Here is a 17,209-nt window from a genome sequence, read left to right as displayed (position 1 = left end):
CGTTTCTGAACAATTCTTTTCCCAAGCTTAAAACGTTTCTGAACAATTCTTTTCCCAACCTTAAAACGTTTCTGAACAATTCTTATCCCAAGCTTAAAACGTTTACGAACAATTACTTTCCCAAGCTTAAAACGTTTACGAACAATTCTTTTACCAAGCTTAAAACGTTTACGAACAATTCTGTTTCAAGCTTAAAGCGTTTATGAACAATTATGTTTCAAGCTTAAAACATTTCTGAACATTTCTATTTCAAGCTTAAAACGTTTCTGAACAATTCTTTTCCCAAGCTTAAAACGTTTTTGAACAATTCTGTTACAAGCAAACTCTACGCGGAAGGAGTTGTTCCGAGTTTTCACCCAGTGCCACAAGCTGTGTTAGAACTGCAGGGGCTCTTCTAACAGCGAGGCGAAAGTGCTCAACACTCCGCCACCGCACTACAATTGCACTTCGAATGATTCCGTAAGGGCGATTGCACTCACTCGAAGGTGACATTCCCGTCTCGGAACGAGCGGACAGGGCTGTTCCAGGTGAGAATGGCGGACACGGGACCCGGCCGGATTCGAACCAACTCTTCGTCGCAGGTAATGGCCTTGCCGTCTCCGTAGGGGCCGAACACTCCCGAAGCGTCCGGCGAACGCCGCTGATTGGGAGCCTCGATGGACAGCGCTTGACCAGTCCACGTTCGGCTCAGTAGGAAGAATGGGAAACTGCCGTTGGATAGCACTGTCACCGTCACTGAAAAATAAGGAAAACATACGCATTGATTAATTCAAAATTGGAAATCATTTTTTCGTTTAAAATTGGTAATATATATTTGGTTAAAAATTGGAAATTAATTTTGGTTCAAAATTGGAAATTAATTTTGGTTCAAAATTGGAATTTAATTTTGGTTCAAAATTGAAAATCTTTTGTTTAAAATTGGAAATAATTCTTTTGTTTAAAATTGTAAATAATTATTTGTTTAAAATTGGAAATAATTATTTGTTTAAAATTGGAAATAATTCTTTTGTTTAAAATTGGAAATAATTCTTTTGTTTAAAATTGCAAATAATTATTTTGATTAAAATTGGAAATAATTCCTTTGTTTAAAATTGGAAATAATTATTTTGATTAAAATTGGATATAATTCTTTTGTTTAAAATTTCTAATAAATTTTTTAGTTAAAATTGGAAATAATTCTTTTGTTTAAAATGGAAATAATTCTTTTGTTTAAAATTGGAAATAATAGCTATTTATTTAATTAATATAGATTTTCCTTTTTATAAAAACTTTCTCGGAGATACTGCATTACATCATTTAGTAAACTTTATCATCGATACTTAATAATTTATGAAAATTTCACGAGGATACTCCTTAAAATACAAAACATTTTACAGAGATACTACATAATTTTCAAAGCTTTCTCAGGGATACTGTATGATTTATAAACTTCCTCATTATCATGGAAACTGTATAATTATTAATTTGCAAAACGTTCTTAAGGATACTACATAATTTACGCATTGTAACCCGGCCACCTGAATTAAAGGTTTCAAAAGTCGCTTGATGACTTAGGCCTAAGGTGGTGCCTTGGGTATTAGCCTAGCTGATTATTATTATTATTATTATTAACTCTCAAGTGGATACTAAATAATTTACAGAACTCTCGAAGGGATACTATATTTACAGAAATCTCGAAGGGATACTATATTTACAGAAATCTCGAAGGGATACTACATAACTTACAAAACTCTCGAGGGAATACTAAATAATTTACAGAACTCTGGAAGAGATACTACATATTTTACAGAAATCTCGAAGGGATACTACATAACTTACAAAACTCTCGAGGGAATACTACACAACTTACAAAACTCTCGAGGGAATACTAAATAATTTACAGAACTCTGGAAGAGATACTACATATTTTACAGAAATCTCGAAGGGATACTACATAACTTACAAAACTCTCGAGGGAATACTAAATAATTTACAGAACTCTGGAAGAGATACTACATATTTTACAGAAATCTCGAAGGGATACTACATAACTTACAAAACTCTCGAGGGAATACTACATAACTTACAAAACTCTCGACGGAATACTACATAACTTACAAAACTCTCGACAGGAATACTAAATAATTTACAGAACTCTGGAAGAGATACTACATATTTTACAGAAATCTCGAAGGGATACTACATAACTTACAAAACTCTCGAGGGAATACTACATAACTTACAAAACTCTCGACGGAATACTAAATAATTTACAGAACTCTGGAAGAGATACTACATATTTTACAGAAATCTCGAAGGGATACTACATAACTTACAAAACTCTCGAGGGAATACTACATAACTTACAAAACTCTCGACGGAATACTAAATAATTTACAGAACTCTGGAAGAGATACTACATATTTTACAGAAATCTCGAAGGGATACTACATAACTTACAAAACTCTCGACGGAATACTAAATAATTTACAGAACTCTGGAAGAGATACTACATATTTTACAGAAATCTCGAAGGGATACTACATAACTTACAAAACTCTCGAGGGAATACTACATAACTTACAAAACTCTCGACGGCCGACTAAATAATTTACAGAACTCTGGAAGAGATACTACATATTTTACAGAAATCTCGAAGGGATACTACATAACTTACAAAACTCTCGAGGGAATACTACATAACTTACAAAACTCTCGACGGAATACTACATAACTTACAAAACTCTCGACGGAATACTAAATAATTTACAGAACTCTGGAAGAGATACTACATATTTTACAGAAATCTCGAAGGGATACTACATAAATTACAAAACTCTCGAGGGAATACTACATAACTTACAAAACTCTCGACGGAAAACTACTTAATTTACGAGCATTTCGAAGGGGGATACTACTAAATTTATGGAACTCTAGAAGGGATACTACATATTTTACAGAACTCTCGAGGAGATACTACATAATATACAAGCATTTCGAAGGAAGATACTACGAAATTTACACACATCTCGACGGAATACTATCAAGATTACAAAATGGGGAAAAAAAGCTTTCACCCAGCGCCTGAACACGTGTAGAGTGAACTTGTAGAAGTGTAGACGTACCTTTGTGTACTGCTCGTTTTCAGGACGTTTTCTGGTGCTAGCCTAACCTTTCTAATTTCAACCACGGTCTATTCATAATTTACAGAATGTAGACAAACAAAATATAGCTAAGCGAAAGAAACTATTAACTACTTAGACATTAGGAATACTAATTTCCGGAACTAATTTAAAACCAACTATTACTAACCGGAAGTTACTAAGACAAGTCTTAGATGAGAAACTAAGAATTAATTTAAAAGCTTCTGGAGGTACTTTATGTAAAACCCTCAATGAATGAGCAACAATTACAGCACCCCACACAAGGAGAACGCCACTCGTCAGAAGTCGTGCATTTTCTTGCGTACATTTTTCATTGGTTGGACGCTTTAGCGCCTGCTGCCGTCCGAAGGGAAAAATTCGGAAATTATCTTCCCCCCTGCAGGTAAAACGTTCAGGGTAAAGGTTCGCCCAATGAAATTTGTACACAACCCTTCGTTAGCGTGTTTAAAGGCTAGCTGCTTTCTCCTTGTGTTTGTTTCTTCTAGGTTCTAGTAAGAGAAGTAATAAAGCAAATATTGGCGTAAAAAAATTGCATAATGCTTAGATCTAATCATAATTATTTTTAAGCAAAAATTCGCGCCTATTGAAATCGACGTTGACCATTTTAAATGCTTATGGATACTTTTCTCGTAACAGATATTTTATTAACTTCTGATGTTAATTATACAAATTTTGTCGTAAAACAAATTTCACAGGGATGGAGCTAATTGTTATTGTTAATAAGGAAAAATATAGTCAGAATTAGCGGCTTCATTTGCAGCAGACATCTCACAGGATAGATTACATTTCCATATTACAAGAGAACGTAATAAGAACACAGCGACGCGTCAGGCCAAAATATACAGCTAACCAAGAAGACACTCGTCAGTTAAGTCAAATTGCGACGGATGGGTAAAGACTGCGCGGTGTAGAAGGAAGCCTCGGCCACGAGTCGCGGGAGAGGGCGAACTTTATCTATGTAGAATAGGGCGACTCTGTCCGGGCGGGTCATCAGGCGCTGTCCAATATCGAAGAGAAGGAGAGACATTATAATAAAGATTGTCTGGACGTGTAAGGTTCGGACGAGATCCCTCGTTAATTGAAAGTGTCCGCTTGACCCTTTCGACAACTACGTTGCCATTGTTTCACCATATGTAGTACATCCGGTCCCTAGTGCTGTAAGACAGGGTGCTTTGTAGGCCCTTGCATCATTACTTATCTGCAATATCTTTCGACTGGAAATTATGAGGCTCTAATTATCTGGAATATACCAAATTTCCAAAATTTCCTCATCGATGGTTTTCAAAATTATCTTCACCAAATGTTTTCAAAATTATCCTCATTGAAGATTTTCAAAATTATCTTCACCGAATGTTTTCAAAATTATCCTCATTGAAGATTTTCAAAATTATCTTCACCGAATGTTTTCAAAATTATCCTCATTGAAGATTTTCAAAATTATCTTCACCGAAGGTTTCCGAAATTATCCTCATTGAAAGTTTTCAAAATTATCCTCATCGAAGGTTTCCGAAATTATCCTCATTGAAAGTTTTCAAAATTGTCCTCATCGAAAGTTTTCAAAATTATCCTCATCGAAAGTTTTCAAAATTATCCTCATCGAAGGTTTCCGAAATTATCCTCATCGAAAGTTTTCAAAATTATCCTCATCGAAGGTTTCCGAAATTATCCTCATCGAAGGTTTCCGAAATTATCCTCATCGAAAGTTTTCAAAATTATCCTCATCGAAGGTTTCCGAAATTATCCTCATCGAAGGTTTCCGAAATTATCCTCATCGAAAGTTTTCAAAATTATCCTCATCGAAGGTTTCCGAAATTATCCTCATCGAAAGTTTTCAAAATTATCCTCATCGAAGGTTTCCGAAATTATCCTCATCGAAGGTTTCCGAAATTATCCTCATCGAAAGTTTTCAAAATTATCCTCATCGAAGGTTTCCGAAATTATCCTCATCGAAGGTTTCCGAAATTATCCTCATCGAAAGTTTTCAAAATTATCCTCATCGAAGGTTTCCGAAATTATCCTCATCGAAAGTTTTCAAAATTATCCTCATCGAAGGTTTCCGAAATTATCCTCATCGAAGGTTTCCGAAATTATCCTCATCGAAAGTTTTCAAAATTATCCTCATCGAAGGTTTCCGAAATTATCCTCATCGAAGGTTTCCGAAATTATCCTCATCGAAAGTTTTCAAAATTATCCTCATCGAAGGTTTCCGAAATTATCCTCATCGAAGGTTTCCGAAATTATCCTCATCGAAAGTTTTCAAAATTATCCTCATCGAAGGTTTCCGAAATTATCCTCATCGAAAGTTTTCAAAATTATCCTCATCGAAGGTTTCCGAAATTATCCTCATCGAAAGTTTTCAAAATTATCCTCATCGAAGGTTTCCGAAATTATCCTCATCGAAAGTTTTCAAAATTATCCTCATCGAAGGTTTCCGAAATTATCCTCATCGAAAGTTTTCAAAATTATCCTCATCGAAGGTTTCCGAAATTATCCTCATCGAAAGTTTTCAAAATTATCCTCATCGAAGGTTTCCGAAATTATCCTCATCGAAAGTTTTCAAAATTATCCTCATCGAAGGTTTCCGAAATTATCCTCATCGAAAGTTTTCAAAATTATCCTCATCGAAGGTTTCCGAAATTATCCTCATCGAAAGTTTTCAAAATTATCCTCATCGAAGGTTTCCGAAATTATCCTCATCGAAAGTTTTCAAAATTATCCTCATCGAAGGTTTCCGAAATTATCCTCATCGAAGGTTTCCGAAATTATCCTCATCGAAAGTTTTCAAAATTATCCTCATCGAAGGTTTCCGAAATTATCCTCATCGAAGGTTTCCGAAATTATCCTCATCGAAGGTTTCCGAAATTATCCTCATCGAAAGTTTTCAAAATTATCCTCATCGAAGGTTTCCGAAATTATCCTCATCGAAGGTTTCCGAAATTATCCTCATCGAAGGTTTCCGAAATTATCCTCATCGAAGGTTTCCGAAATTATCCTCATCGAAGGTTTCCGAAATTATCCTCATCGAAAGTTTTCAAAATTATCCTCATCGAAGGTTTCCGAAATTATCCTCATCGAAGGTTTCCGAAATTATCCTCATCGAAAGTTTTCAAAATTATCCTCATCGAAGGTTTCCGAAATTATCCTCATCGAAGGTTTCCGAAATTATCCTCATCGAAGGTTTCCGAAATTATCCTCATCGAAAGTTTTCAAAATTATCCTCATCGAAGGTTTCCGAAATTATCCTCATCGAAGGTTTCCGAAATTATCCTCATCGAAGGTTTCCGAAATTATCCTCATCGAAGGTTTCCGAAATTATCCTCATCGAAAGTTTTCAAAATTATCCTCATCGAAGGTTTCCGAAATTATCCTCATCGAAGGTTTCCGAAATTATCCTCATCGAAGGTTTCCGAAATTATCCTCATCGAAGGTTTCCGAAATTATCCTCATCGAAGGTTTCCGAAATTATCCTCATCGAAGGTTTCCGAAATTATCCTCATCGAAGGTTTCCGAAATTATCCTCATCGAAGGTTTCCGAAATTATCCTCATCGAAGGTTTCCGAAATTATCCTCATCGAAAGTTTTCAAAATTATCCTCATCGAAGGTTTCCGAAATTATCCTCATCGAAGGTTTCCGAAACTATCCTCATCGAAGGTTTCCGAAATTATCCTCATCGAAGGTTTCCGAAATTATCCTCATCGAAGGTTTCCGAAATTATCCTCATCGAAAGTTTTCAAAATTATCCTCATCGAAGGTTTCCGAAATTATCCTCATCGAAGGTTTCCGAAATTATCCTCATCGAAGGTTTCCGAAATTATCCTCATCGAAGGTTTCCGAAATTATCCTCATCGAAGGTTTCCGAAATTATCCTCATCGAAGGTTTCCGAAATTATCCTCATCGAAGGTTTCCGAAATTATCCTCATCGAAGGTTTCCGAAATTATCCTCATCGAAGGTTTCCGAAATTATCCTCATCGAAGGTTTCCGAAATTATCCTCATCGAAAGTTTTCAAAATTATCCTCATCGAAGGTTTCCGAAATTATCCTCATCGAAGGTTTCCGAAATTATCCTCATCGAAGGTTTCCGAAATTATCCTCATCGAAGGTTTCCGAAATTATCCTCATCGAAGGTTTCCGAAATTATCCTCATCGAAGGTTTCCGAAATTATCCTCATCGAAGGTTTCCGAAATTATCCTCATCGAAGGTTTCCGAAATTATCCTCATCGAAGGTTTCCGAAATTATCCTCATCGAAGGTTTCCGAAATTATCCTCATCGAAAGTTTTCAAAATTATCCTCATCGAAGGTTTCCGAAATTATCCTCATCGAAGGTTTCCGAAATTATCCTCATCGAAGGTTTCCGAAATTATCCTCATCGAAAGTTTTCAAAATTATCCTCATCGAAGGTTTCCGAAATTATCCTCATCGAAGGTTTCCGAAATTATCCTCATCGAAGGTTTCCGAAATTATCCTCATCGAAGGTTTCCGAAATTATCCTCATCGAAGGTTTCCGAAATTATCCTCATCGAAGGTTTCCGAAATTATCCTCATCGAAGGTTTCCGAAATTATCCTCATCGAAGGTTTCCGAAATTATCCTCATCGAAGGTTTCCGAAATTATCCTCATCGAAGGTTTCCGAAATTATCCTCATCGAAAGTTTTCAAAATTATCCTCATCGAAGGTTTCCGAAATTATCCTCATCGAAGGTTTCCGAAATTATCCTCATCGAAGGTTTCCGAAATTATCCTCATCGAAGGTTTCCGAAATTATCCTCATCGAAGGTTTCCGAAATTATCCTCATCGAAGGTTTCCGAAATTATCCTCATCGAAGGTTTCCGAAATTATCCTCATCGAAGGTTTCCGAAATTATCCTCATCGAAGGTTTCCGAAATTATCCTCATCGAAAGTTTTCAAAATTATCCTCATCGAAGGTTTCCGAAATTATCCTCATCGAAGGTTTCCGAAATTATCCTCATCGAAGGTTTCCGAAATTATCCTCATCGAAGGTTTCCGAAATTATCCTCATCGAAGGTTTCCGAAATTATCCTCATCGAAGGTTTCCGAAATTATCCTCATCGAAGGTTTCCGAAATTATCCTCATCGAAGGTTTCCGAAATTATCCTCATCGAAGGTTTCCGAAATTATCCTCATCGAAGGTTTCCGAAATTATCCTCATCGAAGGTTTCCGAAATTATCCTCATCGAAGGTTTCCGAAATTATCCTCATCGAAGGTTTCCGAAATTATCCTCATCGAAGGTTTCCGAAATTATCCTCATCGAAAGTTTTCAAAATTATCCTCATCGAAGGTTTCCGAAATTATCCTCATCGAAGGTTTCCGAAATTATCCTCATCGAAGGTTTCCGAAATTATCCTCATCGAAGGTTTCCGAAATTATCCTCATCGAAGGTTTCCGAAATTATCCTCATCGAAGGTTTCCGAAATTATCCTCATCGAAGGTTTCCGAAATTATCCTCATCGAAGGTTTCCGAAATTATCCTCATCGAAGGTTTCCGAAATTATCCTCATCGAAGGTTTCCGAAATTATCCTCATCGAAGGTTTCCGAAATTATCCTCATCGAAGTTGATTAGATTCTTTATTACGCGAATTTCGCGAGCTTCGCTTTATTACCTTAAAGAAATTGAATTAAAATAATCAAACCAAAGGGAAACTACGTACAGCAAGTAAAAATTAATTTTCGATGTGAAAATTCAAACCGTGACTCCGGGTTTAAAATTCTAAAATTAATGCAAGGCCTATGCTAAGCCCTTTCGCTGAACCCTTAAAGAATGATTATTCCGAGTGCATTTTGGACAAAACTCGAAAAGAAACGCCTGGCAAAGTCTCGAACGAAATAGTATACCCTTAATTCCGCGAACTTTCATATTGCAGCCAGTAGCTATTAAAACGTTTAAAAAATCAAGACTAGGCTTATTATCGATTAGTTATTTCGTAAAAGGTACGGGCGGATCCAAGGAGGGCAGCGGCAGAAGGGGCACGAACCGTCGCTCGCAATTTTACAGACCAATAAATTAAAGTCTACCCAAGTTTATTCTGCCAGTAGCGTCCCCCAAACAAGAGTACAGCCTTCAAATCCATACGTCGGCCATTCTAATCCTAGCTGAGTGGACGATATCCCGCCTTCGTTAGCGCTTTAATATCGGTAATGGCGAATGGCGTAAATGGTGCCTGGAGAAAGCTGGATGACCGTTACCCGATAGTTACCCCTCTAAGTACGGGTAAAAATGGTCGCTTTGGCAGGTAAATTTAACGGGGAAAAAGGCACTAAAGTCGTAAAAGAGGGTTTGGAACTATTTTGATGGTCTTGGACCAACAACTTTGGTTCGACCAAAAACACGACCCATATCACGGGGATAATGGCGACGCTTTTTTCTTACGTAAGGATTCCTCGGCTTCGACGCGGAGGATAAAATTTGCTAATAACGTTTTGCTGGGTTTCCCCGTTTAGTTTACCTCCACGTATACAGGGTGTTTCCCAGAATGACTTCTACTAGATGACTCGAAATCCTTTATGGATGTTTTGTTCCTGACCATATAACTACACTTGGGTCTTTTTAATAGGGTACAAATAATAATAATAATAATAATAATAATAATAATAATAATAATAATAATAATATTAATAATAGTAATTAGAGTTGTTAATTTTGCGGAAAATTAAAATGCGAATTTCCATAAACTTTTCCGACTTACAACTCTAATAATAATTAATTTATAAAAGTGCTAATTTAATGTACACATCTCCCCGACGGGGATAATTCATAATAGACAAATATTTATTACAATTTAGCGGGAAAATTTGTTTACATTTCCATATGAGTATAAATAACAATGTTCTGTATATTAATAACATATATTAATAACATATAATAATAACATATAATAATAACATATAATAATAACATATATTAATAATATATAATAATAACATATAATAATAACATATATTAATAACATATATTAATAATATATATTAATAACATATATTAATAACGTATATCAATAACATATATTAATAACATATATCAATAACATATATCAATAACATAAATCAATAACATAAATCAATAACATATATTAATAACATATATTAGTAACATATATTAATAACATATATTAATAACATATATTAATAACATATAGTTATAGCTCTCGAAAAAATTACAAATTAAAAATAATTAAAATTAAAAAATCCTACAAATTTATGTATCCGTAAGAGGCTAACCATCTACATATTTTTTGTATAAACCAGCTTTAGTAATGGATTTAATATCTTTGTCCAAAATATTGTATAACTTAGATCCAAGGTATATCCGGTGTTTTGGCCAATAGATTTTGATTTTTTTTATCATTAATTGACCATCTAAGACCGATCGGGTGTTGTACATATACTACAGGCTATCTATCACGTTAATGAAAAATAGCTTTTGCATACAATTACCTAAAAGAGAACACCTTAAAGTCATTATACAATTTAATTCGATGTTCAATGTTGCAATACAGCAATTAATATATATTTCTTTACGGTATTGGTAATTGGTGTAGTTTGGTCAAATAGTGTTGGACAAAAGTAAGTATGTACGTAAAATATAAAGTTTTGCCCCGAATAGATGAATTCGTATAAAACATTTTTTTTTTGAAATTTAGTAAGTTGCTTCATCGTTTGGTTAAGGTCGAAGTGTAGTATCATTTTGATTCAACGATATAGATCGATTCGTAATTTTTTTTAATTTCATTTAATAAGCTGCTTCTTCGTTGGACTAAAATCGAAGTGTAGTATCTTATGCCATCAACGAATAAATTGACTTAAAAAATTAATAAGCTTCTTTGTCGTTTGCCTAAGATCAAAGTGTAGTATCTTTACGCATCAACGAATAAATTGGCTTCAAAAATCAATAATCTTTTGTTTCGTTTGCTTAAGATCAAAGTGTAGTATCTTTGGGATCAACGAATAAATTGACTTAAAAAATTAATAAGCTTCTTTGTCGTTTGCCTAAGATCAAAGTGTAGTACCTTTACGCACGACGGAATAGGTAACTTCTCTTTAATAGGCTTCTTGTTTGTTTGGATATCAATGAAATAGACATTGCTTCGTATTTTTTTGGATTTTACTAAATAAACTGCTTCTTCGATTGGTTAAGATCAAAGTGTAGTATTTTTAGTATCAGCAATTAAAACAGTCTCGACACATCCACCACCATTTATACGATACATTTTCGCTCACCTAATTTCATTATAAAAAGTTGTGGAATTTTACGACTTAACTCCTAAAAATGTGCCTTTTGTACGAGACCAAAGGGAATAAAAAAAGTAAACGTCTCAAAAGCTTTCCTATTTTATTTAACCATTGTTAAGAAATTAACCGTTTATGACCCAAATATTCCAGCCTAAGAAAACTCTTATTTGGAATTTCGAAGCGAAAAGCTAGAAAATCTGTTTCCCATTTTATACCCCCTAAATCATCGATTTGAAGAGCAGAAAATCTAATTCGTGGCAGTTAAAGGGAGATTAAACCTGAATAATAAACGTCTGGGGATTACGTGTACCGCGTACGCGTAGCACGATTTTATATAATATTAGTATATTTCATATTGGATTTAAGAATGTAAAGCATTTCTTAACCGGTAATTAAAATAAGTCCAAATAAGATCAATAAGTATCGATAGTTGAAAAACATTTTAAGTTTACCAAAAGCACATTATTAAGTTAACCGAAAGCACATTTTGAAGTTAGCCTAAACCACATTTTTAAGTTAACATAAGGTATCGATTAAGTTGACCTAAGGCGTACACTGCAAAAAAAGTTTCACTAGTAAATCACTAAAAGCACGCTAAAAGTGCGCAACAAAATCGGATCACTATACACCAAGAGATCACATTTGGAACATAGTACTTCGTGTGTGTAACTAGTGTAGTATAAGGATCTACAAGCGTGAATAATACGTTCTTTAAGCAATTCAAAAGTGTGTACAGGTGGATCACTTAAAGATCACCAGCGCAACAAAATTGGCTCACTTGCTCACTTAAAGCACACTTAGGAAACACATAAGAGAACACTACTGTTTAAGTGTTCTTAGGTGTGTTTTTAGTGTTCCTGAGTGATCTTGTAGTGCTTTTTGGCATTCTGAAAGTGTTTCAGAAATAGTTCGAAATAGAGCACTAAAAGATCACCTGCGCAACAAAATTGGCTCACTTGTTCAATTAAAGGACACACAGGAAACACAGTAAAACCCTTAAACAGCAGTGTTCCCTTATTTCTTTAAGTGAACAGGTGAGCCATTTTTGTTGCACAGGTGATCTTTTAGTGCTCTAATATTGAACGTGGCACGTCTACAAATGGGCTCATGTAGTGCATTATTTTGGTCCAGCACGAAAAGAGCTGTTATAGATTCTAATTTTCAGTGTTCAGTAAAATTTATCAACGTCAAAGTTTAGTTTTAGTTAAATGTAAAACTTTATTACATTTTGACAATTTGTTAAAAAAATCTTGATTTTACCGATATTGTCAATTAAATGGGACACTTAATTGTATCCCACTAATTGTAAGAAAATAAATTTGTATAGTGTGAACAGAATAATTGTAGCAACAACTCCCACTTTTTCTGTTCACACTTTACAATTTTCTTGCTTACAATTAGTTGGATACCATTAAGTAGTTCAATTAAATGTATAGTGTGAACTAGGCTTTAGATGTTACGCATAGTGTACCAATTTGCACTATAAATTTAAAGTGTTCGAAAAGAGATTATGTGGTGTAGCAAATTTTTACAACGTGGTGTTCTCAATATGATAATTTAGTGTACCAAACCATTGCTACTAGTGTTCTAAATGTGTTATGTGTTCTTTAAGTGCACCCTGACCACTTTAAGATCACTGATAGGTGAAACGAGATCACTTATAAGCGATATTTTCAAAAGAGTGAACACTCGGAGATCGTAAAAGCACACAAGGGAACACTTTGTAGAACATATACAGATCACATGTTTGTGCTACCAATGTGTAAAATAGTGATCTAAAGGTGAACGATTTATTTGCAGTGTATAGACAAACTCTTAGGTGATCGGCGTCCCGATTTAAGTTGAGCTAAGGCACGTGTATAAGTTAATCTAAGGAACCTTTAAAGTTTAACCTAAATACGTTTCCTTTAAAGGTTAACCAATACGTTTCCTTTAAAGGTTAACCTATAGGTTTCCTTTAAAGGTTAAACTATGCGATTCCTTTTAAGGTTCACCAATACGTTTCCTTTAAAGGTTAACCTATACGATTTCTTTAAAGGTTAACCTATACGATTTCTTTAAAGGCTAACCTATACGTTTCCTTTTAAGGTTAACCTATACGATTGCTTTAAAGGCTAACCTATACGTTTCCTTTTAAGGTAAACCTATACGATTTCTTTAAAGGCTAACCTATACGTTTCCTTTTAAGGTTAACCTATACGATTTCTTTAAAGGCTAACCTATACGTTTCCTTTTAAGGTTAACCTATACGATTCCTTTAAAGGTTAACCTATACGATTTCTTTAAAGGTTAACCTATACGATTCCTTTAAAGGCTAACCTATACGATTCCTTTTAAGGTTAACCTATACGTTAACCTATAAAATACTTTCTAAGGTTAACCTATAAAATACTTTCTAAGGTTAACTTATAAGATAGCTTTTAAACCTAACCTATACGATTCTTTTTAATATTAACCTAATACCTATTTTAAATATAACCTTAGCTAAACGCAAGACCCTGTAGATACGGTTCACCAAGAACTTTAAAGCATTTGACAAAAACTCTAATTTACGCTAAAAGGTAAAAACCCGAGGCAACGGTACAGTGGAATGTTATCAGAAATAGCGGTACTAAAACGGCGTAAATATAGTCGGGGAAATTTAAGAGCTGAGCTTCAAATCGATGGAACGAGGTAGAGGAAAACTAACTTTTGGTCACGATCGCCTCACCATTATTGAAGTATAACGACTCGCTGAAAGGCGTTCCAAGTTTTATGACCAGCAGCTGAACTCTAGCTTGGAGGCCACGGTGACGTACCGGTGTCGCGTTTGACCAACATGGACCGAAAGAATAAATCCACGGTCACACTAGAGCTTAAAACCTAGCTTAGGTTGGTTTGCATGCCAGTTTAGATCGCCGACGATAACTCTTGGTTCACACGTGCGAAATCGCTTCACCCCGGTTCGCTTATAGCCAAGGCTTAACGCATATCAAATTATGACCAGAATTTCGAAAATACTAAAATGTATCCCAAAACAATTAGTTAATCATGTTTACTATACCGTAATATTATTTGACATTATTTATAATTTTATTTGCCTTAATTTTACTCCCCTTAATTTTGAAAATCGTAGCAATTTTACTTCCACACCTCGTCGTTTTGAAAGCGATTCTAAGCGAACCGACTTGGACGAGTTGCTTCCCGAACCAACACGAAGCGATTTCTCACGCTGGTTTTGGAAACTAGTTATCTAAACGAAGCGATTTAGGGGTAAGTGTGAACCTGGCTTAAGTAAGCCGCGTGTTCATTCTCGAATTGGGGACGCAAACAACGAAGGCGTTTTAATCATAAAAACTAAAAATCGTTAATTTTCACTAAGCTACGTGAACTAATAAAGGTCAATTCACACGGTACAACTATTTCAGTATTTACACAGAGTTGGGGAGAATATCGGAATACAAATATTTTACTAGTATTTTACTTCCGGTAATTATATATATAAACTAATTTTGGGGGAAAGCATTAGTGACAAATTGAATTGAAGCAAAAACTTTCCGTGGAACAATTTTTAGTTTCAAATGAATGATAGTTTTGAAGTATATAATATTTGAAATATACTAAATTCAATCCAATTTTCGGTAAAGTTCTTATTCAGTCAGTTTGTTGACCCAAACAATTCGATAATCTTTTTAGACAGGTTAAGCCAACGCTATAAAACATGTAGGTGGAACTTGTAAGGTAAACAGTCTACGCACATTAAAGCTACGTTTACACTCCTACACGTTTGACTTAAGCGAACTTAACCTATCCAATAACGATTTTCAACCAAAAAGAGCACGGAGAAATATTATAATATATAATATATAATATTAGTTGTAGAACAGCATTTTGGGAGTACAGCCAATGGCTTTTAAAATTGGACAGAATAGCTTAACTTTTATTCATTTATTTGTAACTACAAAATGTCTTTCGAACTGCATTAGGTTGGCTTCCCTCAGTCGCGTGAATGGGTTGACGTTGGTCACGCGCCGACTTTTAAACACTGTTTTGATAAAATGCTGCGAAACATTTGCAAACTTAGCTAATTTTATTTCAAAGATTTTTCGTAAAATTTTAATACGCGTCTTTTCGGTTAAATGAAAATAAGTAACATTAATAAAATCCAATACCTTAATTTATGATAGTAAACAAATAGTTTTAGTTTTAATAAGTAACCGATATATCGGCCGAAAAAAAATCGGATTTTTTTTCTAATATCAGTATCGGCAAGCGAAGCCGATATTGGCCGATACCGATATTATAAAAATATTTTCAGAAAAACATTTAAAAATAAGAAAATTCTCGATTAACTAACTAATGATAATATTTTATTTGATTGGCCGCGCCACGTACGCCAGACTTCAGAAGCTAGAGCATACCATTTTTTAGACAGGGGGTTACGGATGAAAACCAATAAAAAACAACGATATTTGATTTGTCATAGAAAATATTTATCGAATAAAATGAAAAGAAATATATTCGGATATGCTCTTGCAAAGTTTTTTTAATGAAAAATTAGAATAAAATGTTATGACAGTGTACTGAACCGTATTTTGCAATGCTTTTATCATATACAGTACTGTTGTGATAGATAACTTTGTTAAAGGGGAATGGTCAAGCTTTAACCCGTTAGTTAGACCTATAGCCCGTTAAAAACTAAAATTTATGGCGAAAACCGCATAAAAAAATATTAAGCGGTTAGTTTTTAATAAAATAAAGAAATGTCTGGAAATTGAAAAGCGCGCGTCCGCCGCGACACCTGGTGAGAAATCGGTGAAACAGAAAAACAACGTAAAAGCGCGCGCTGCTGAAGACGCGAAAGATTTGTTTTGCTGGCGCGGCGCGTGCCGCGCGTTCCAATTAAACGAGACCTAAGCCTAAATTGGGCGATTTTAAAAGTTAGGATAGTTCGCAAATCGCTCACTAAGGTGCTGTTGGCGCTGGCGATACACCGTAAGATGGTGGCGAAAATTCAAATCCAAATACTTGGCGTTATTTTGCGTTTCAACTTTTTAGGCCAAAAACAATTTTTTCAAGACAAAACAAAGTACGTGTAAGTATATTGAACGTCTTGTTGATCTTTTGATACGCAAATAAGGCGATATTTGGAAAAGCTTGGCTTTAATATCGGCCGATATATCGTCCATTATTACCGATATTATCGGCCACGAATAGCCGATATATCGGCTGTACCCCTATCGGTGCATTCCTAGATAATATATTAGATTACTTAAATAAGTTATGTCAAGAATGCATTTGTACTATCTAATGACGATCTAATTTACCCCGGACAGAGAGTCTTTGGCTCTAGGGGACCAATGAGATTTGGTTTAGGGGGAAGGACTTGACTGTTCGAGCGATTAGAAGCTACGTTAAAAATCTTCTCATCACGGTGATTCTCCATAAATAAATACATTCTTGGGTAACTAGGTTGCATCATTGTTGTGCATCAAAATAGAATAAATTAGCAGAAAACAATGAACACTTTTCAATATCAAAACTTCATGTACTCCACTCAAATCGCTCAGGAAACGTTTAGCTTTCTTAATTTTGAGCTACACTTGCTTGGACTAGAACTCGAGGTTTGGATAAGAAATAACCATTTGATAATAATAATAATCAGCTAGGCTAATACCCAAGGTACCACCTTAGGCCTAAGTCATCACGCGACTTTTGAAGCCATTAATTCAGGTGGTTGGGTTAGAGGTAAAACTTTCCCTAGATCTGGGAAATTTCCCTCGACTTCTCATCGTGGTCTGGCAGATACAATGAATTCAGATTAGTTTTAAACTAT

The 17,209-nt window shown here is 34.9% G+C and overlaps 1 protein-coding gene across 1 annotated transcript in view; it reads right to left on the bottom strand.

The window, feature by feature from the left end:
- Positions 1 to 17,209, bottom strand: part of LOC149928472 (uncharacterized) — a 249,584-nt gene that overhangs the window by 203,865 nt on the left and 28,510 nt on the right. Inside the window, exon 2 of the mRNA XM_090157884.1 lies at positions 480 to 735. Within this exon, the coding sequence (XP_090014010.1) occupies positions 480 to 735 (256 nt within the window). The remainder of the gene's footprint in view (positions 1 to 479; positions 736 to 17,209) is intronic.

Source organism: Leiobunum rupestre, chromosome 9 (assembly GCF_980474605.1).
Source record: "Leiobunum rupestre chromosome 9, qqLeiRupe1.1.hap1, whole genome shotgun sequence".
Lineage (NCBI taxonomy): Eukaryota > Metazoa > Arthropoda > Arachnida > Opiliones > Sclerosomatidae > Leiobunum > Leiobunum rupestre.
This window is presented reverse-complemented; position numbering and strand designations above follow the sequence as displayed.